The 21,382-nt window shown below is 42.4% G+C and overlaps 1 protein-coding gene across 1 annotated transcript in view; it reads left to right on the top strand.

Annotated features, from left to right (window-relative positions):
- Nucleotides 1-21,382, top strand: part of plekha6 (pleckstrin homology domain containing, family A member 6) — a gene marked incomplete at its 5' end in the record, with an annotated part of 74,976 nt that overhangs the window by 13,183 nt on the left and 40,411 nt on the right. The window contains 5 exons of the mRNA XM_082532646.1: nt 6,779-6,894; nt 15,094-15,492; nt 16,158-16,620; nt 16,843-16,929; nt 17,364-17,417. Of these exons, the coding sequence (XP_082388772.1) occupies nt 6,779-6,894; nt 15,094-15,492; nt 16,158-16,620; nt 16,843-16,929; nt 17,364-17,417 (1,119 nt within the window). The remainder of the gene's footprint in view (nt 1-6,778; nt 6,895-15,093; nt 15,493-16,157; nt 16,621-16,842; nt 16,930-17,363; nt 17,418-21,382) is intronic.

The following is a 21,382-nucleotide window of genomic DNA, read 5'->3' as shown; positions in this document are numbered from 1 at the left end:
CTGAAAATGTGCTCTACCATATCGTTGAGCAGAACGCTAAAGGGATACTGTGGTCGGTCACTGAGGTAGTCCAGTATCCATGTTGTAAGGTGATGGTCCACTCCTGAGTTCTCCAGCTTGTCCTTCGGGACCATGGGCAGAATGCTGTTAAAAGCACTGGAGAAATCAAAGAACATGATTCTCACAGTGCTCCCAGCGGGCTCTAAGTGAGAGAGGGAACAATGTAGGTGATGAATGAAAGCATCATCCACTGCAGTGCCAGGCTGGAAAGCGAACTGAAGTGGGTCCAGTGATGAGCTCACCAGGGCCAGAAGCTGTAACAGGACCAGCTGCTTCAGGGTCTTCAAGAGGTGGAATGTCAGAGCCACCGGCCTGTAGCTGTTGAGGTCCTTGGGGCGTGAGGTCTTTGGCACTGGTACAACACAGGAGGTTTTCCAGAGCCGTGGGACTCTCCCCAGCCTCAGCCTCCGGTTGAAGAGGTGCTCCATCACCCCACACAGTTGTCTGCGCAGGACCTGAGGACCCTTGAGCTGATGCCATCTGGACCCGCTGCCTTCTTGGCTTTAATCCTCCTCAGTTCCCTCCTAACCTGGGTAGTTGAGAGAGACAGGCAGGAACCTTGTGCAGGATGTGTACTGGGTGCTGTGGTTGGGGATGGGGATGGGGAGTAGTGACCGTGGTGAGTGGAGAAGGTGTGAAGTGGCTGAGGTTTCAGAGGTGGAACAGCAGCAGTGGGGGTGGGTGAGTCTGCAGCCGGTGTTGGAGACTGCATCCTGGATGAATCAAACCTGTTAAAGAAAAGAGTCAGTTCATTTGTCCGCCTCACATCCCCCACAGGCAGAGAGTTTTGATCTTTGTGGCCCGAGATGGTTCTAAGACCTCTCCAGACTTTACTGACATTATTCTGCTGAAGCTGGTTCTCCATCTTCAACAGACTTAAGAACATAGCTGACTGGGGAAAACGAAAGAAAACACAGAAAACAGATACTGGAGATAAACGAACATGAAGACAAGCGAGACTAGATATGAAACGTAGGATACAGGGGAAGCACAGTAACAGAAACGTAGGGATTAGAATCTATCAATATAATCTGAGCAGAATAATTAAACAACTAGAAATCCAAATGATTAAAGTAGAAACCTAAACAATACCAGTAAAAGCCTAAGGAACAGAAACACTGGATCATAGACCCAGTACCATGACAGTAAAGGACTGTGTTGGACTGGTCCACAGTGGCTGTGGTGTTCATAGTCAGTGTGAGGTTATATCAAGTGTCGCTCAGATGTATTCAAATTTAAACTGAACATGCTTAGATTTATTCACAGAATTCAATACTGTTTATTCTGCCTAGTAAAAACACAGTATAAACAGTATATTGTAAGTGTAGGGAATGGAATTGAGCTAAGCTGCTTTTATCTTATTGAATTCAGTTCCACTAAGAGCAGTAAACCTTTATGTAGTTTCATGATCACAGTTGATCCATTGATCATAGGCTGTGAACAAAAGAAAATCCATTTGAACTCACAAAAGAAATTATTTTTATTTGTGATCATTTCACCATACTGTGTCACTACAACCAAACTGAAGATTTTCCCTCCCACTAAAACCACTTTATTACCCTAACATATTAAGTTTCCTGTTCAGGTGTGGGGGCAAAGTAAAAAGAAAAGTTTGTATTCCCATGGACTAATTAGGGATGGGTATCGAAACCCGGTTCTTGTTGACAACCGGTTCCCACTGTTTCAATTCCTTGGAATCGTTTGCCATTTTTGCAAAGGATTCCCTTATCGATTCCAGTCGCCCCGAATGACGTCACCACGTTGTGGCGCTTCATTTACCCGGCAGGAAACACGGCGCCTAAGCGGCTCAAACGCTCAAAAGTTTGGTTATACTTTACGAGAACGGATGACAACAGGGCAACTTGCAATACTTGCAAAGTAGATATTTCATTTAAGGGAGGAAACACTACGAATATCAAAAGCATTTGCTCACAAAACACGCGATGACCTTAAATGAATGTCGTGTTTTTAATTCCGCTCCGGACTCGTGAATCTCAACCGAGCAGCAGCGGTAACGTTTGCACGTCCTCTCGTGTTAATGCGGCAGGTAAATAATCAACTAACAGTGCATATTATGTTAGCACGATCTGCCTTCTTACAAAACCTGCCATTACTGTGCATTTAGGTGACCATGATGAGACAGACAGAGTCCGGCTGGCTCAGATGCTGGCAGTTCTCGCTGCAGTCTACCTGGTAGCGTCTCCTTTCAGGCCAGGATAGACGAATGTCACCGAGCAGTGACTAAGTTTGTGGTCAAAGGCTTGCACCCATTTGCCACAGCAGATGCTCCCGATTTCACTTTGGTAAGTGAATGTGTTTAATTGTAGGCAGGGACATTACTGGATATTCTTGTGTAATTGCTACAGAATAATTTATGTTACACTTTGTTATTGCTACAGGAGAATATTTATTTTATTATTTTACATTTACATTTTTTTTCCTGGGGACCCTGTGACACCCCATTGAAGAGCCGTAGGCTGGATCTCTTAAGATCTCACTGTTGGGTTTGTAAGGCCATGTTACTCTTAAATTTCTATCTTGTTCAAAGAGAAGATATAAAACAAAGTTCTAAGCTAATCGACTTTAGTGTTCTCCTTTTTTAAAAATAAGAATCCATAAGAGAATCGATAAAGAATCGAATCGTTAAACAGAATCGAAAATGGAATCGGAATCATTAAAATCTTATCAATACCCATCCCTAGGACTAATACAGCATTAGGTTTATTTAGCTGTAGTTTTACTTTTACTGGAGTCTTTTTTCACGCAAGTATCTATGCTTCATCTTAAGTAAATAATTTCTGTACTTTTGGTACCCCTATCTTTAGGATTTGACAAAATAACTGTATCTAATATTCAATTCCTTTTCATGTAACATGAGTACACTTTCTGTTTCCGAATATTAGCTCTATTGCTACCCTGTCCAATATTCTCCTGCCCTTCTGATTTGTGGTGAAGTGCTACTATACTAGTATTAGTAATTGTAGTCAGAAGAGATTTGTATATTTCTTGTGAGCATTAGCTTACTTTGTCTCACTCTTGTCAATATATAAATTCCTGCGCTCTTTCATAGTACAAGGGGTGGCTGTAGAGCAGGTCATCTACTGATCAGAAGGTTGGTGGTTCAATTCCTGGCTTCTCCTAGTCTGCATGCCAAACATCCTTGGGCAAGATACTAACCCCAAATTGCTCCCCGATGCATCCGTCGGAGTATGAATGTGTGTGTGAATGTCAGTTAGAAAGCACTTAGAAAATGTGCTGGTGTGAATGGGTGAAAGCACAAGTTGTGTAAAGTGCTTTGAGTGTTCAGAAGAGTAGAAAAGCACTATATAGAAACTAGTCCATTTACCATTTATCATATTCCAGGAGCCTGCGTTTCATTTCAGCTGTGTTGTTGTGTATTGTAGACTATACTATTTTTACTGTTTATCATGCTACTGTAACAGAAAAATGTCCCTTGTTGGATCAGTAAAATATTTATTTAATGTGGATAGCATTCATTTGAATAACACTGACTACAATGAAAATTTAGCTGTAACCACAAAAAAGAAAGTTATTTTACTGCTTTTATAGGAGCTCAAACCCAACCCAAGGACGTACCAGGCTTAGAGCTGCACTGTGGTTTTAGTGTTTTTCAGAGTGTTCAGGGGTTAGGAATTTTTTTTTCTGTTTATTGAGCTTCATTTATGCAAGTAATGTACTTAGGTCAAAGGTGAAGGGCACAGAAATATTTTATAGATGCATTAACATTTTGTTATATAAAATACAAAAACAATTGCATCCATAAGTATTTGACCTGATTTTGCCTCTTATTAAAAAGTGCTGAAGTTTAATTACATTTTTTGTTTAATTCAGGTTCTTTTTTTTTCTACTTTTGAAGAGGTTTTATGTAGTGTGCTATTGTCTGCTTCATCTCTAGTTCACTGAAGCATATTATTGCCACCTTAGTATTTTCTTTATTGGCTTTGTTTTTCCTTTGTTTCTTCTCTATTTGTTCTTCCTTTCTTCCGTCTTTAATTGTTTCTCATCTTTTGTTTATTTTTCAGTCTTAAGTTTCCAGTGAGGAAACGTGAAACTGGAAACCTTACTATGTTTTTGCTCTATTGTCATTCCATTTCTTATATTATCTTTTTAGCCTTTTCTTTTTTAATTTATTTAATTTTTTTCTGCTTCCCAATCTAATGCCTTTGCCTAAATGCATTTTCATTTTGTGTTAGTTTTGGTATTAAGTATAATAGCAAATAGTATACAGTAGATTTAAAAAGTATATTTGTATAATTGTAAGTAATACGTTCATGATTTAAGAAAGGAGCAAAGAATGGAGGGATCAGTAACTTGTTCTCCTTCTTTCATTTTCTGCTCTAGAAAGAAAGAAAGGACAACAAAGAAGGGTTATACATACACGTACATGCACACACATGCTCTGCCCCAACCTCTGTTGCTAGGTTACTGCTGCGTCTTAATATTCAGCCATTTCACACAGTTGCATCACCCTCTGTGAGTGCTGGAGTCTCATGATGTTCCACCGTGGAAGGAAATGACTCTTGTTTATGAGTGACATCATGTCCTCTATCCACATTAGAGGACATCTTCTCTACACACACACACACACACACACACACACACACACACACTGCCCCAAGTGGAGCAGTCCACATATCTCGAGTCTTGTTCCTGAGTGAGGGGAGAGTGAACGGTGAGATTAGCAGACCGAATGGGGCACCATTTGCATCTGTTGTGGTGAAGAGAGAGCTGAGCATTAAAGCAAAGCTGTCGATTTACCAGTCACACATTGTGTTTTCAGAGGCAGTATGCTTTAAAATTAGAACCGCAAATGAAAAGGAGTTATGAAAAATGTGTCCAAACTAAATCTACATCCCAGAATTTAAATCGGACTGACAGATATGAGTTTCTTGAAATATGAAGAATTACCTGTGTAGCCAAAATGGATTGATTATGTCATTATTTGAAATAACTACAGTACTAGATAAAGCAATTATTAATATTTAGTAGATATTTAAAGCATTGTGATCCATAGTGCACAGTGTGTTGAAGCTAGAGTATAGTGCAGCATTTTATAAAGAGCAGTGACTGGTGGCTTTTGTCACAGCTAATCTTTTCCTCCCCTCTGTGTTTTTTTCCTCCCACTTTCATTTACACACATGAGGGCTTTGTCTTTTTGTTTTATTAGGAAACGCAGTTGGTAACAACATTAATATCCCAAAAGTTGTTTCTGTTCATCTGGACGTAGCGTTTTCAGTGGGAGAAACATTTTGTCACTCATCCAAGTGACTGCAGGTTTCCAAAATTATAAACAGTACATTTGCATAATGACTGAAACCAGCCCAATGAATGATTCATGGTCTGGTAGGTCAGTTCTTGATCATTATTATGCAAATTGGCATGACCATTGATCAACAACAACTGATCAATGGCCATGAGTACCATTCGCAGAGAGTTGGGGAATGGGTGCAAACACAGCATTGTAAGATAGTGAACAATACAGCATTAATATTTTATGTCTTACTCTGATTTAGAACTTCCCTGCCTGCAAGGAATGCACTATTATCTCTGTTGCACTGAACTGCGTGCCATTTTTTCAGTTATTGTGTGTGAATGTGTGTATGAATGGGTGGATGACTGGATATGCAAAGCGCTTTGGGGTCCTTAGGGACTAATAAAGCGCTATATAAATACAGGCCATTTACCATTTATTATCTGTATGTCATCTCTATTCTTCATCCTGGTTTAGTTCATAAAGTTTCACTTTCACCTCAAGAGAACATGTAAGGATTCTGGCATGCTACTTAGCAAAGCTAATCAGAAACTATACCCAGGATAATACTGAGCTATTAGCACTTTGGACTAGTTTGCATTCTAATTAAACTAAATTATATTATTAAACAAAACCACACTCTGGGAATATGATGGCACCACTCACCCACGAGCGTTTCAGAATAAAAAAGAAAAAATACCTTTATTTTATTTTATAATTTTTATAAAGCCAGCTACCAATACTAATGCGCTTTTATTATTAAATATATTATTACATTTATAGAAAAATAATAAGTGTCAAAATTACTGCCTGCAGGATAGTAGTTTGTGTCACAATCTGGTTGTAGGAACTCAGGTGTTAGATGTCTCCAAAAAACAGTTTATTTACAGCACCAGTGCACAGTATATCCAGTGAAGGGAATCCAAAACTCCAGGGAATCACAGGGTAGCTCTCTCACACTCGCTCACGTCTTCTTCCCACACTCACACACGTTCACACGGCAGGGAGGTCACAGGTCTGGGGAGGAAGGTCTGAAAGCAGGAGAGAAGGAAAGAGAAGAAACGAATCACGAATCTCAAATTACTAAGCACAAGTTCACAGGAGCTGCGAGAAACACTAACATCAGTAGTACAATCATCCAGTGACAAGAGGAATTGTGTTCCAGCCTCAAATAGTGCTCCCGGTGATGACAGGTGATTGTTGTCAGGTGTGTGGGTCAAGGGCGGGAGCCCACAGTGAGCTCCGCCCAGGCAGAGAGGGAGAGAGAGAGAGAGAACCAAAACAGCACATGTAGCTTTGTGGGGCCGGCCGGGCAGGCACGGAGACCATGACAGTTTGAGACTGAGTTGAATGTGTTGCATCTCTTTGTTTCACTCTGCAGGTGTGGAAGGAAGAGGAGAAAAGTGAAAAAGGCAATTTAAAGCGTTTATTTGATTTTGCATTCAGGTGGAGCATGTCGGGACCAGGACATACTATTTCAGCACAGACAGCAATGCAGAACAGGAAGAGTGGATCAGAGCCCTGAGTGATGCTGCTGAGGTCACTAGTCAACCAAGAAACAGGTTTACACACACACATGCATGGAGCTATAAAGAGATTGAAAATGTGACATCATTTTGGGGTAAAACCGCAAAGGATTGTGGGTACGAGTGGCAAGCGGTACTAGCGCACGCAGGCTTTCACGTGAAAACAGTTACACAGCCATAAAAAGAAACACAAAGAATGGCAAGAAGCTGTTGTAGTATAAACTGCAATATCCGGTCGCATAACACTCACGGGAAGCGTCGTGGAAGAGAAATTGTTTAAGCCATGTTTCTGAAGTAACAAAGAGCCGACGGATGGCCTGGATTGCAGCCATTCGAAGACCAACTATACAATACAATACAATACAATACAATTTTATTTATATAGCACATTTAAAAACCCGAAGGCACACCAAAGTGCTTCACAGTAATATGAAGAGTCAACTATAACGTCCCAGAACACTCCAGCTCACATGTTAGTCTGCTCCAAGCATTTCCACAAAGGTAAGTCTTCTGTTGTAGTTATTACGTAATTTATCATAACATAATTATTGATGTAGGTTACAATCAAGTCTTATATTGATTTGAATTGAATTCATTGCGCTATGCTGCTTTGTTCACTGTGGCTTTGCGGGCTATTATTTCTTGTGTTTTGTAAGAAAACCAGCCTACAAAATGCTGGAATGTGATCCAGACTGGGCCCCTCTATCAACCTGGGTCAGACCGAGTTTAAAGCTGCTACCACAGCGAGATTTGAGAGAGAGAGAGCGATATCAAAACAGCCACGAAAAGTCCTGCATATATGTGCCCAAGTGTTGTATTGAAGCAATCAATTGATGAATAACTGTTTTCCAGTATGTTGTTTTGCAATGGCTTATTTTTGTTGCATGGTTGATTTGTTTTTCACCGAAGCAGCTAATAAAGCGTGATGGAATACAATTTTGCCTCTTTCTTGTAAGATTCTATAATAGAACGAAACAATAATGCCAGTTACAAATAAAGACTATAATTGAATGAATTACAAAACACTAATTTTATTTCTAATAGATCTGAGAATGTTGTGTAACACTACAACCTGAAACGACAACTAGATTGCGTTGACCTGTACAGGAGATAAAGGGGGAAAAATTAACAACAGCTGTGAAATGGAATAGTCCAAATCACCAAAGTAAGTGAGTGAGTAAGTAAGTGAGTGTATGCACTCACACTTAGGACCATATAATAATAAATATTTGCGTGATGAAAGTTGGGCAGCACGCTAACGTCCTTACTCCACTCTGTATGCTTGTATGGGTCTTACCCTTTCACTCCTTTGATTTTTTTCCTCGTACATTTTTTTGCCTTTTCGTCACGTCTGTCTTTGTACGGAGCTGCCGTGTTCTCCTTCGTTTTGTACATAACAGTTTTTGGGGCAAATAAAATGCAAGTAGGGATTAAAACCGCAGAAATAACGATTACCTGTGCTGGAAATGCTAGCGCTTGATGCAGTGTTTTGATTTTGTTGCCACTCGTACCCACAATGCAATGTGCGAAAGTCACGTGGTCTGTCAATCTCTATACATGGCACTTGAAAATATGTATATGTATATATTCAGCCATAGTCTATTGGGCCAATTCATTTGAACCTATCCAGATTTCCAGTCAGATTGGTGTGAATGCAAGCCAGGCAAGAGATAAATGGAAAATTTGGATCATGTTGTTATTTTGCATGAAAAGAGCAGAAATGTACAAAAGGTCAACTTATCCCCAAGGCCATAGCCAGGGCATAATTGTAACCACATAGCAGATCCATTTTTATCAGCAAATACAGACTCCTTTCCTAAAACCAGTGAATTGACAACTTGGTTATTGATCTCTTGGTTATTGGTTATTGATCTCTATCAGTCCTAACTACAGTACACAGTACAAGAGCCAAGGCTGTGAATTACTACAGAATAAATAGTGGCAGAGTTGAGTGGCACAATTTGACATGAAATGAAAATAATATTTTAATGATGCAACTTAGCAGGTGAATAGACTTATGTGGCTCAGAAAATGAATGTTTTTGATCATATATTACAAGATCTGAGTGAGTATTTGTTCTGTGTCTGTTAGCTTGCCATCACCAGTGTGTGAATGTGTGCATGAATGGGCGGATGACTGGATGTGCAAAGCGCTTTGGGGTCCTTAGGGACTAGTAAAGCGCTATACAAATACAGGCCATTTACCATTTCACAATTTAGAAATGTTGATGTCACAGATCACTTTCATATTTTAAAGATTGATCCAGCCATCCATTCTCTCCCCCTTATCAGGGTCACGGAGAGAGGCAGGGTACATCCTGGACAGATTAACAGCTTAGTGCTAATACTGATTAAATGCAGAGGTGTATAAACACATAGTGAGTGGAACAGGTGACTGAAGAAGAAATACTCATAATAGAAATCCCCCAGTAGCCTACACCTATTGCAGTGTAACGCGGGAGAGGAGGATTCAGGGTCACCTGGTCCAGCCCTAACTATATGCTTTAGCAAAAAGGAAAGTTTGAAGCCTAATCTTAAAAATAGAGATAGTGTCTGTCTCCTGAATCCAAACTGGAAGCTGGTTCCACAGAAGAGGGGCCTGAAAACTGAAGGCTCTGCCTCCCATTCTACTTTTAAATACTCTAGGAACAACAAGTAGGTCTGCAGAGCGAGAGCCCATCCATCCATCCATCCATCCATCTTCATCCGCTTTGTCCGGGGCCGGGTCGCGGGGGCAGCAGCCTTTGCAAAGAGGCCCAGACCTCCCTCTCCCCAGCCACCTCCTCCAGCTTGTCCGGGGGAATACCAAGGCGTTCCCAGGCCAGCCGAGAGATATAATCTCTCCAGCGTGTCCTGGGTCTGCCCCGGGGCCTCCTCCCGGTGGGACATGCCTGGAACACCTCACCCAGGAGGCGCCCAGGGGGCATCCTTGTCAGATGCCCGAACCACCTCAGCTGGCTCCTTTCGATGTGGAGCAGCAGCTGCTCTACTCTGAGCCCCTCCCGGATGGCCGAACTTCTCACCCTATCTCTAAGGGAGAGGCCAGCCACCCTTCGGAGGAAGCTCATTTCTGCCGCTTGTATCCGCGATCTCGTTCTTTCGGTCACTACCCACAGCTCGTGGCCATAGGTGAGGGTAGGGACGTAGATCGACCGGTAAATTGAGAGCTTCACTTTTACACTCAGCTCCCTCTTCACCACGACGGACCGGTGCAGCGTCCGCATTACTGCAGCTGCAGCCCCAATCCGTCTGTCGATCTCCGGCTCCCTTCTCCCATCACTCGCGAACAAGACCCCGAGATACTTGAACTCCTCCACTTGGGGCAGGAACTCATCCCCGACCCGGAGTGGGCACTCCACCCTTTTCCGGCTGAGAACCATGGCCTCAGATTTGGAGGTGCTGATCCTCATTCCCGCTGCTTCACACTCGGCTGCGAACCGTTCCAGTGCGAGCTGGAGGCCTTCACCCGATGAAGCCAACAGAACCACATCATCTGCAAAAATCAGAGATGAGATTTTGAGGCCACCAAAGCGAAAGCCCTCCGCCACTTGGCTGCGCCTAGAAATCCTGTCCATAAAAATTATGAACAGAACCGGAGACAAAGGGCAGCCCTGGCGAAGCCCATCACCCACCGGGAACGAGTCCGACTTATTGCCCGCAATGCGAACCAAGCTCTTGCAACGGTTGTATAGGGATCGAATGGCCCGTAGCAATGAGCGAGAGCGAAGTGCTCTAATGGGGCATGGAACCCTGTGGAACTACATTATTAACCCTAGTGTGTGAAGACGACTCTCACTTTACATAACCAAATTGGAGTATATTAGATAGATATGATACAAACCACTGCAGTGCAGTACCTGTAATACCTACAGTGCGCTTTTATCGCTCTGGAGTTCCTATGCCCATCAACTCATCCAGCTCAATCAGGGCGACACCAAGTGAGTCCCATGCTAGCGAGAGATATAATCTCTCAGCAAACCTAGGTGTGCCCCAGGGCCTCCTCCTGGTAGGACATACCCAGAATACCTTACCTAGGAGTCATACTGGAGGCATCCTATTAAGATGCCTGAACCACCTTAACAGACTCCTTTCGAAGTGGAGGAGCAGTGGCGCTACTCCAAGGCCGTCTTAAGTAACCAAGCCCCTCACCCATCTCTAAGGCAGAGTCTTGCCGCTCTTCGAAAAAAAAAAAAAATTTCTGCCAGTTGTATTCTTGACTTCATTCTTTCGTCCACTACTAACAGCATGTGACCACAGGCGAGGGTATGAATGTAGACTGACTGGTAAATCGACAGCTTTGCTTTAATGCTCAGCTCTCTCTTCACCACAACAGATGCAAATGGTGCCCCATTCGGTCTGCTAATCTCACCGTTCACTCTCCCCTCACTCAGGAACAAGACTCGAGATATGTGGACTGCTCCACTTGGGGCAGTAACTCTTTCCTTGTGACAAGTTATTGCTATTAACTATTATTTAATTTTATGGCTACTTCTTGTATTTACCTTGTGTTCCATCTAATTTTTGCTGGTCTTTTGTTGGTTTCAAGCAATGTCTTATTGATTTTCTATTTCTTTTACCTCACTTTGCTTTATTTTTATTATCTTTTTTTGGGGGGGGGGGGGGTGCTATCTTTTTGCTTTTTTAAATTTATGAATGCTGTTAATAGTTATTATTTTGACCAAAGCTAATTTCAATTGAGGGTGTGTGGGAGTTTGCCCAACCAGTCTACATGTGTTTTGTGGCATTCGACCAGGTCCCTGGAGGAAACCTGTGGGGCTGCTTTGGGCGTACAGGGTGTCTGTCCAGTCGATGGAGGCCATTTAGACCCTGTACAACTGCAGGAAGATCTTGGTTGTATTGCCGGCAGTGAATCAGACTAGTTTATGGTGTATTTTTAGACTGCCAGGGCTGCTCTTTGTCACCAATTCTGTTTATAGTTTTTTTTTCATTAGTCCTTTATTTATCCAGGTAAAAATCTCATTGAGATTAAAAATCTAATTTCCAAGAGAGACCTACCAGCAAAAGCCAAAAATACATGTACCACATAAGTACATAACAATTAAAATAAATACAATATCCCATACAAATGTTAAAAAAATGCAATAACTGATCATTATGAGGTATATTAGAAACAATCACACTGATTTTGAGTGGTTGCAGAGAGACTTCTGTTGATTAAGCTGTTTTAAATCTGGATAGAAAGATTCAAATAAAGACCCTGATGAAAGAAAATGCCCATTAAAGCAGTTTAAGATGTCACATTTTTCTGTTAACGTGCACACTGGCAACTCATTGGTAGTTATGTCCCCATGAGAAGATTTTCTTATTTTTCATTTTTTTATTATATCCAGAATTTTTTAGGGTCATTCAGATGTTTAGTTGTTTTTTAAAGACAGAATTCTGATTTGGCCTTTTTAATTATGGAGGTTGAACGAAGTCTGAGCTGTCTAAAAATCAGACAATCCGCTTCAGACTGAGTTTTTCTGGCCTGAGCCCAGGCAGCATCCCTTTTTTGAGGAGACTGGATAGCTGAGGAGAAAACCAAGGGTTGTTTCTGCACTTTACTCTAAATTTGCGCATGGGGGCATGTTTATTTATAATTTTGATAAAACTGCCATACAAATAATTCCATCTGAGCTCAACATCAGTGATCAGGTGGATTTTATTCCAGTTATAGTCCCATAAAACTCGAAAGAAGCTCACAGAAATGCTTCAAATCTTATTTAAAAACTATTTGTGGTCTCGATTTTGGGACCTTCAGTTGTTTGACTACAGTTATCAGACAGTGGTCACTGATATAATTTGCAAAAAACCCAGTGTGAGAATATTTACAGTATTTACAGCGTGTCAGTTAAAACTAAATCTATAAGTGACGACTTTTATGGGCATTTAGGATTTGGATGAGTTGTAAATTAGTTGTGTGAGATTGTATGAATCACACATAGATTTAAAAAAGTCTGAGGCAGAAGACGACCAGTCCCAGTTGAACTCTTCAGCCAGCACAATTTCATCAAAATCTAATGTAGATAGTTTTTCACTAAATTAAATTCAAGCCTCACTACTAGCCGAGGGGTGTCTGTAACAGCCCACAATGGTGATAAAATAGCCTTTGAAAACCTCCAAAAAGTTGATTCTGTTCATCTGGACGTAGCGTTTTGTGGGAGAAACGTTTTGTCGCTCATCCAAGTGACTTCTTCAGTCTCAGCAGGTTTCCCCAATCTTATAAACAGCACATTTGCATAATGACTGAAACCAGCCCACTGATCATTGGTCATGAGAATTTGCATAATTAAGATTACGGAACTGAACTTAATTAGGAACTTTTTTACATAAATTGCAAAACCGCCACCCTGGGGCAGTCGCAACAGAAAAGCCGTTATTGTGATGTCTGTCAGGAATTGATTTTGTAAGCCAGGTTTCTGTCACGGTCCGGGTCAGCGGCCGTGTGAAGAGTGGAAGGAGGACTCAAACGCAGCACTATTTCAGACGTGAAGGGTGATTTATTGACAATACCAAACATAAAGTGGAGATGGCAAAAACTGAACTCAGGACGAACTAAACTGGGAGAAACTACACAAAGGAGTGGCAAACCTGAACATGAAGGGAGAACAGCAGGGAGAGCACGCAGGGGATTTCACAGGGTATGAACACAGACGACGCGACGAGGAGCAGAGGAAAACACACACTATAAGTACACAGAGAGACACTGGGAAATCACACACAGGTAGGGGAAACAGCTGGACCTGATTAACCTGACGAGACAGGGGAACACTAACACCAGGGACCAATAGAGGGAGCACAAACCCAGAACCCAGTATCTAAAATCCCAAACACAAACCATCCCCAAACAGCCACGAATAATAATGAAAGTAATAACAATAAAGAACATAAACACAAAGTCACTGAGTCATGGCCACAGGACCATGACAGTACCCCCCCCTCAAGGGCTGGCCCCCGACAGCCACAGAAACACACCACCTGCGGGCGGCAGGGGGCCCAGGACGGAGGGACCGGGCCATGACCAAAGATGGAGGCCCCAGAGTCCCAAAATAAGGCACACAAAACTCACAGGGGAGCAGAGTCCGAAACACAGTTCAGGTGGCCGGCCTGGGGCCCGATAACACAGGAGGCCAGGCCAGGAGGCCTCCTGAACTGTCCCATCCTGGCCTCCAACTAAACATCATTGCCAGACCTGGCCCACATCTGGCTGACATACACCCTGCCATGACACCAGTCAGTCAGAAGTGCCAACTTGATGCCGGATCCAGGCCAGTCCTGTTTCCTATGAGCCTGGGCCACATAAACCAAGCCACAATCTGGCCAGATGTGGCATGCCATCACATAAACAGTGACCCAAAACCCATATCTCTATGACATACCACTTACCATGCCAGAAGTCAGCCAGCAATGGGTGATGGTGGAACCTGACTGTGAAAAAATATCTAGACATAGCTAAGTGATAGCCTTCAGGCTTCATCAGGTGGTGACCACCAGTTTGCACTGGAGCTTTTTGTGGCCGAGTGTGAAACGGCGGGAACAATAATTAACACCTCCAAGTCTGAAAGGGCAGAGCACCGACTGCAGATCAGGGCCGAGTTATACCCCCCAAGCAGTGGAGCTGAAGTATCTCACGTATTTGTTCCCAACTGAGGGGAGAATGGAACACTCCCTCACGTTATCTGTCAACATGAGATAATACAACACATGAGCTCTGTTGTGGCAATGAGAGAGCTGAGAATAAAAGCGAGGATGTATTTTTACCAGGCAATCTGTGTTCCTATTCTCACCCTATGGTCACAAGCTCTCATTAGTGGATGAAACAATCAGGTTGTGGACACAAGTGGAATAAATTTCTTTAGAAGAGTGGCTAGGCCCTCCCTTAGAGATAGGGTGAAGAGCTTGGTTATTCAAGAGGGACACAGTGTAGAACGGCTGCTCCTCTACTTCTGCTTCTGTGCCAGTTGAGGTAGTTGGGCATCAGACTAGGATTCCTCCTGGACGCTTCCTAGGTGAGCTATTCCAGGCATGTCCTACGGAAAGGCCCTGGAGCAGGACAAGTCCCTGGCACATACCAAGGACTCAGCAACAACAGAAACTACTATTATTAAATAAATAAGTGGGGTAATATCGGTAACAGTGACTCTTGACTCTTTGGTGCCGTACTCTGCTTGATCTTTTGGTGTCAGATCCAGTGCTGTCCTAATTCTCATTCATTCTTTTTCTTCCAAATACCCAGGAAACACCAAGATTTTATCAACCACAGCATGGAGACAAAGCCTCATAACTCACAAACACAACACTTATGCTCTCACATAAATGATAGAATGGAAGGGAAAAGTGAAGAAGCTGAAGGGGGAAGAACAACTCCTCCTCCTAGTGCCATGCCCCTCAACAGCAGTAGTAAACCCCCTCCATCCAACAGCCACAATGGACATCAACCAGCTGAGGGACATGAAGAGCCAGGTGTTGGTTTATCATATGAGCCCAGGGAACAACAGGAGAATGTGGTGCTGAGGAGAGGTTTTGTCCCAAGGACAGCTCCAGAGAGGTTGGCCCAAAGAAAGTGCTCAATGGCTCAACTGCAACAGTGGGTCAACCAGCGGCGGGGCATGGCCTCGCAAGAAGACATCAACAGGTAGCTCAATTTAGAAGAGAAGAAATATAACTGCTCTTTGTGTCTCCAGGTCTTCAAATATTATAAGTTATTTACTATGATTTTACACTGGCACAGTGATCATTGAATTACGTGCACACTAATAATGTAAACTATCAGAAATACAGATTATATACATTATTGTTGATTATTTTAATGGAATAGAAAACCTTTCAAAAACAAATATTAAAGCAGTGCACAACTTGTTTTGTAAGGCTGTTTGAAGAAGTGTTGGTTCTCAAATGATTTTCTATAGTTTTCAGACACCTTTGGCACTAACCAAATTATTCACACTTCTTATTTAATCCCAAAAAAATATTATCACACTAATTTCAAAGATCCCATAATTAAATAAAACCTTTCAACTGTTTTTATTTTCATCTTTTCTGTTTTGTATTGTTTGTCTATAACTGCTATTTCATGAGTAAGTTTCCTTTCTGTGTTTCTAGAAAGACTTAATTTGATTTGTTTTATGAAAATGTAATGTATATATATAAAAATTAATGTGTATTTTAAAAAGGGAAAAATGTAATTTTAGTCTTTATCCTATTGTGTTTCTTAAAGAAGAACTAGACCAAGATAAACTTTCACACATTCAAATAGTTTTTCATGTCGGAAATATTCTCTAATTTTTCCTGTGCTTTCAGGCCACCCTCTTACTATTCTGTGAACCAAGAAGTCTCAGCTGGCTACTATAACTTTGTGGACGAATACTCTTTGTACCTACCAGGGGTCCGACCAGACAGCATCTGCTCTATGTCTGCTGTGGGGGGCTATGACAGACTATGGACTATTGAGCAAAAGCGACACTCTCTGAGGGATGAACCCCACCGGTTGTACAGGAAACAGATGCCCCAAGACCAATGGGGGCCACAGTACTATGGTGGAATGGAAACATCCATGAGGAGCCTGTTTATTCAGCCACGCTCCAAGTCTGTGCCCAGATCACCATCCTCATCATCGAGGCGGCCCTATTCACCAGCGTCATGCACCTATGCCTCACCTGCTCGATCACTATCCAATGGTTTTGACCGGTTTTCAGGGAGGATGAATGAAGATGCAATCTATCCACCAGTCTACAGTCTGAGAAGATCTTTCAGCTCCCCAAAGGTGAACCGGTTTACTGTGTTTGTGTGTAGCTTTGAGAAACTAATGTTTGATAAGTCTTTGAATAACATTTATCAATACAGAAAGTCAGCAGAGATAAAATCAAGACTCTCCAGTTTTGATATAGTGACACCATATTCATCTAACACCACTCTAACACTCTCACTCACCTTACTTCTATTTTGTCCTTTCTTCTTTCTATGTTCTCTTCCCTACTGCCTTTAGTATAACTACCATGGTGATAGGAGATCATTAAACCAAGGATTATACCACCACAACTACCCTGTTTCCCCTTCTGTTCACAGTAAAATGGTATGTGCTGCAAAAGTATGTAAATTGTACTTAATGCACTTCATGCTGTGGCATATGTAACTTTGTATTGTAAATGCTGTCAGCTGTGGGGTCTGGCATTAATTATCTGTATGTCCAAGTAGAGATGTCTGATCCATTTTGGTTACCTTGGCTTTGGGTATCTACTGATAATAAGCAATGATTGGGTACCATTAATACACTGTATTTGTGATTGTGAAAAATAAACTAGGAATGATATGCAAAGGGGACATTAAGGATGACTTTCACATTTTGGTCTTGTTTTTAAAGGAACTTTACAAATATATATTTATTGCATATGCATTTATTAAAACAATACATCATAAGATCAAAATAATAAGATAAAGAGTTGCTATCTATACAATATTTGTCTTTTTGATTTCCACGCTTGCCACCAATGCTGCTGCTTGGTTCAGGAGGATATATTAGATTTTCAGCTCCAGCGCAACCTGGATTACCTAGATCAACAGGTAGGAGGAAACATACAGTAGTGTTTGCCAATAAATACTTTATACACACCATTTTTCATAATTCTTGACAGTTCTTACCTACTTTGCTGCCCTTTAAAATCTCTTTTCTATGTTTTTTGTGTGCTTCTCTTGTATAGAGTATCTTTGGCTGTCCATTAACTTCGAAAATATGATTCCTTTATAACAGTTCAAATATTGTTCCAGTTGTCCTGTCATACAACTTTCTTCTCTGGTCTATAATCCAAGCTTCAGTTACTCAGGGAAAGCTCTCTATTTGGGATGGTCCCCAATTTTTTCGAGCACTCACCCTCAACAACAAAGTAGAAGTAAGGAAAGTAGCAGCCCCTGAGGAGGCAGGCTTCAGTTGAGACTAAACGTATTTATAACACCACCATAACAACAAAATGTAATTTATTTTGCTCTTTTTGTATGGTATAGTGTCCTAAATAGTCAGCCTAATTTAATGTGTTGCCTACCTTCATTTCTTATTGAAGTCAAAATCAAATTAATGTATTGGCTGTGTAATGTGGGATACAGACTTTGGAGATTACATACATGAAAACTCCCATTTTTATTTATGCTTTGAATTACAGTGGAACCCCGACTTACGAAATTAATTCATTCCCGAGGGTCTTTCTTAAATCGAAAATTTTCACAAGCCAAAGCATCCATCGCGCGTTTTGACTGAGGCGATGCTGTACGATAGGCTATAGGCTAATTGCTAACTAGAACAACAATATGTCATTCAAGTGGAACAGCGAAGCGCAAGTACGGAAGCCAAGGGGTTGTCACATGATTCGAAAGGCATTGTGGGCATTGTAGGCTCAGCCAATCAGAGCCAGCGTATTTTGTTACTCGGGCATTTTGCCGTAACACGGGCAAAAATATTGACGTTCAGTGCCTTCGTAACTTGAATTTTTTGTGAAACGGGGTATTTGTATGTCGGGGTTCCACTGTATTTGAAATTTTTTGACACCAACAAGTTGGGATGTCCTTAATATGCTCATCTTAAGTGCACAGTTCTGGTTATGATAGCTGCTGTCCACCTACAGTTAGGCCCATAAAAGTTTGGGCATTGACACAATTTGTGTAATTTATGTCTCTGTACATAACAACAGGGAATTTTAAATAAGAAAAAATGAAGTAAAGGCTTCAAGACCTTCAACAAAAGTACTGAATTAACTGTTTCCAGCAATAGTCCCACATTTTCAGGGGTTTATAAGTAACTATACTAAATGCTTAATACTTGGCTGTTTCTGTACCTGAAGGTTTGAACCGCCAGAGAGCATAGCCGTGTAAACCTCAGAATTCATCCTGCCAATTCAATCAGCAGTCACATCATTATCATCATCAGTAGTGACCTGCTTCCAAATGCAGCCATACATGTCCATGCCATAACACCTTCAACATGTTGGAAAGATAATGTTGTTCCTTTAGTTCTCCATACTTTTCTCTTCCCATCAATCAGGTACCAGATAATCTTGTACCGGAATCTTGTTTAATCTATCCAAAAATTGTTTTTGTTCTCTTGCTTAGTGGCAAGTGGCAGACCACAGTAACATCCCTAAAAAGGATTCAGTAACCATCACAGTGGCAGACATCTCCAAGAAAGTGTCTCAAGCATGAAAAGTTACACAGTACCAGGCCCTAACATGATTCTAACCTACTGGTTAACAAAGCTAATTACACTCCACAAATGTCTCTCAGCACAAATGAACCAGCCGCTAATGGATGAGATACACAGAGAATGGCTAACTGAAAGACAGACAGTCCTGATACCCACGGATCCCCATATTGCACCGGTCACATCCAACTACCGACAAATAACCTTCAGCTCAACATGGAAGCTCCTGTCAGGCATCATAGTAGTTAGCATGAACAGGCACATGCAGAGGAGCAAGAAGGGGACTATTATGGAAAGACAGGTCTGTGCACCGCATCTACCACTGGCAGATAGAAGACATAGCTGATGTCAAGAAATCCTACAATGGCTAGAGAATGCTAGACTCAAAGAAAGCACAGAGGAAATAATCAAGACAGCACAGGAACATACTCTAAGCAAAAGATCCCAGGTGCAGGCTGTGCAGAGATTCCCCCAAGACAAGCAAGTAACAGCAGGGCGCAAGATAATCGCAAGTAGGGAATACATGAAATGCCCTAACCAAGTGACTAGCATAGTATACAGGGATATCTGTGCTGGGTATGGCCTGGAGGTCCAGAGGTCAAACTACCCTTGTCTTGCCTCCCAAGGGTAGTTGAGATTGACCAACCTAAGATCCTGTGGGACTTCCAGATACAAATTGATAAACAGCTGATGGCTAATCAACCGGACATAGTAGAGGTGGACAAGCAGAGGAGGATGACACCAGTGATAGATGTAGCTATACCAAATGATAGAAACACTAGGAAGTAGGAACATGAGAAACTTGAGAAATAACAAAGAGAGAGGAGTTCAAAAAGACCGTGAAGGGAACAGTAGTCCTCATGCTGGTCCATGCCAGTGCGCTTGAATGAGAGTACCCTTAACACTACTGGGTGTTTTTGAAATGGCCCACTGGTTCACCAGCTCACAATCAGAGTACGATGCACACCAAATGGACTGGACTGGTTCTTATATAACGCTTTTCTACTCTGAGCATTCAAAGCGGTTTACACATCTTGCTTCACATAAGCACTTTTTTTTATATGCTATTTCTATGTAAGTGCCTTCTATCTAACATTCAGATGCATTCATACTCCGATGGATGCATCAGAGAGCAACATAGGATTAGTATCTGAACCAATAATTAGTAGGCGACCTGCTTTACCACCTAAGTTACAGCGTCACTGGTGCATGTCCTCCCAAATCCCCGGCCAATGAAATTGGGCCATTATTCATTCCATCCATCCATCCATTTTCTTACACTTATCCTGGACTGGGCCGCGGGGGCAGCACCCTAAGTAGAGAAGGCCAGACCTCCTCCAGCCTCTTTTCTAGGGGAACACCAAGGCCTTCCCAGGCCAGCTGAGAGATCTCTCCAGTCACTACCCAAAGCTCATATCATAGGTAAAGGTAGGGATGTAGACCAACCAAGAAATTGAGAGCTTCGCTTTTACGCTCAGATATCTCTTCACCACAACAGACCGGTACAGCATCCGCATCACTGCAGCAGCTGCACCAATTTGTCTGTCAATCCCCCGCTCTCTTCTCTCCTCACGCATGAAAAAAACCCTGAGATAATTAAACTCCTCTACTTGGGGCAGGAACTCATCCCTGACCCAGAGTAGGCACTCGACCCTTCCGGGGCCGATTCTCATACCCGCTGCTGCTCTAGTTTGAGTTGGAGGCCATCACTTGATGAAGCCAACAGAACCCCGTCATCTGGTGGACCAGCGCTGGCCCTTGGTCACCACCAGGGTCTTGCCAGCAATGCGTACCAAACTCTTGCAATGGTTGTATAAGGTTTGAATGACACCCCATACTCCTGAAGCACCTGTCATATGTGGTCAAATGCCTTCTCCAAGTCAAAACACATGCAGACTGGTTGGGCAAACTCACATGCCCCATCAAGTATCCTCCATAGCATGAAGGGCTTGTCCAGTATTAAAACCGCATTTTCCCTCTTGTATCGACTAACAGACGGAAAATCATTTCCAACACCTTGGCATCTAGACCCAGGAGATTTTACCCTTTCCCCCAGGGTGGAAGCAAGCAGACCGTCCCAGGCTCCGCAGCAGCAGGGAGGCCCCGCATCCCAGATCCCAATCGGACGGCCAACACCTCCTTCCAGCCCCCCCGCCCCAATGGCCAGTCATTCCTTTTGAATAATTTTTTAACCCTGTCCAGCCATCGGCAATTCGCTGCCGCCTGCTTGAAGTTGTATAGCTGGCAGTTCCACCACTGTCTGGACTAGCACCTCCAACTAGTGATGTGTCGGTCGCGAACGAAACGGCTCTTAGAGCCGGGTCTTTGAAGTGAACGACGC

Source organism: Aulonocara stuartgranti (assembly GCF_965226115.1).
Source record: "Aulonocara stuartgranti genome assembly, chromosome: 5".
Classification (NCBI taxonomy): Eukaryota; Metazoa; Chordata; class Actinopteri; order Cichliformes; family Cichlidae; genus Aulonocara; species Aulonocara stuartgranti.
Note: the sequence above shows the minus strand (reverse complement) of the source record. Positions and strands in the feature narration are given on the sequence as shown.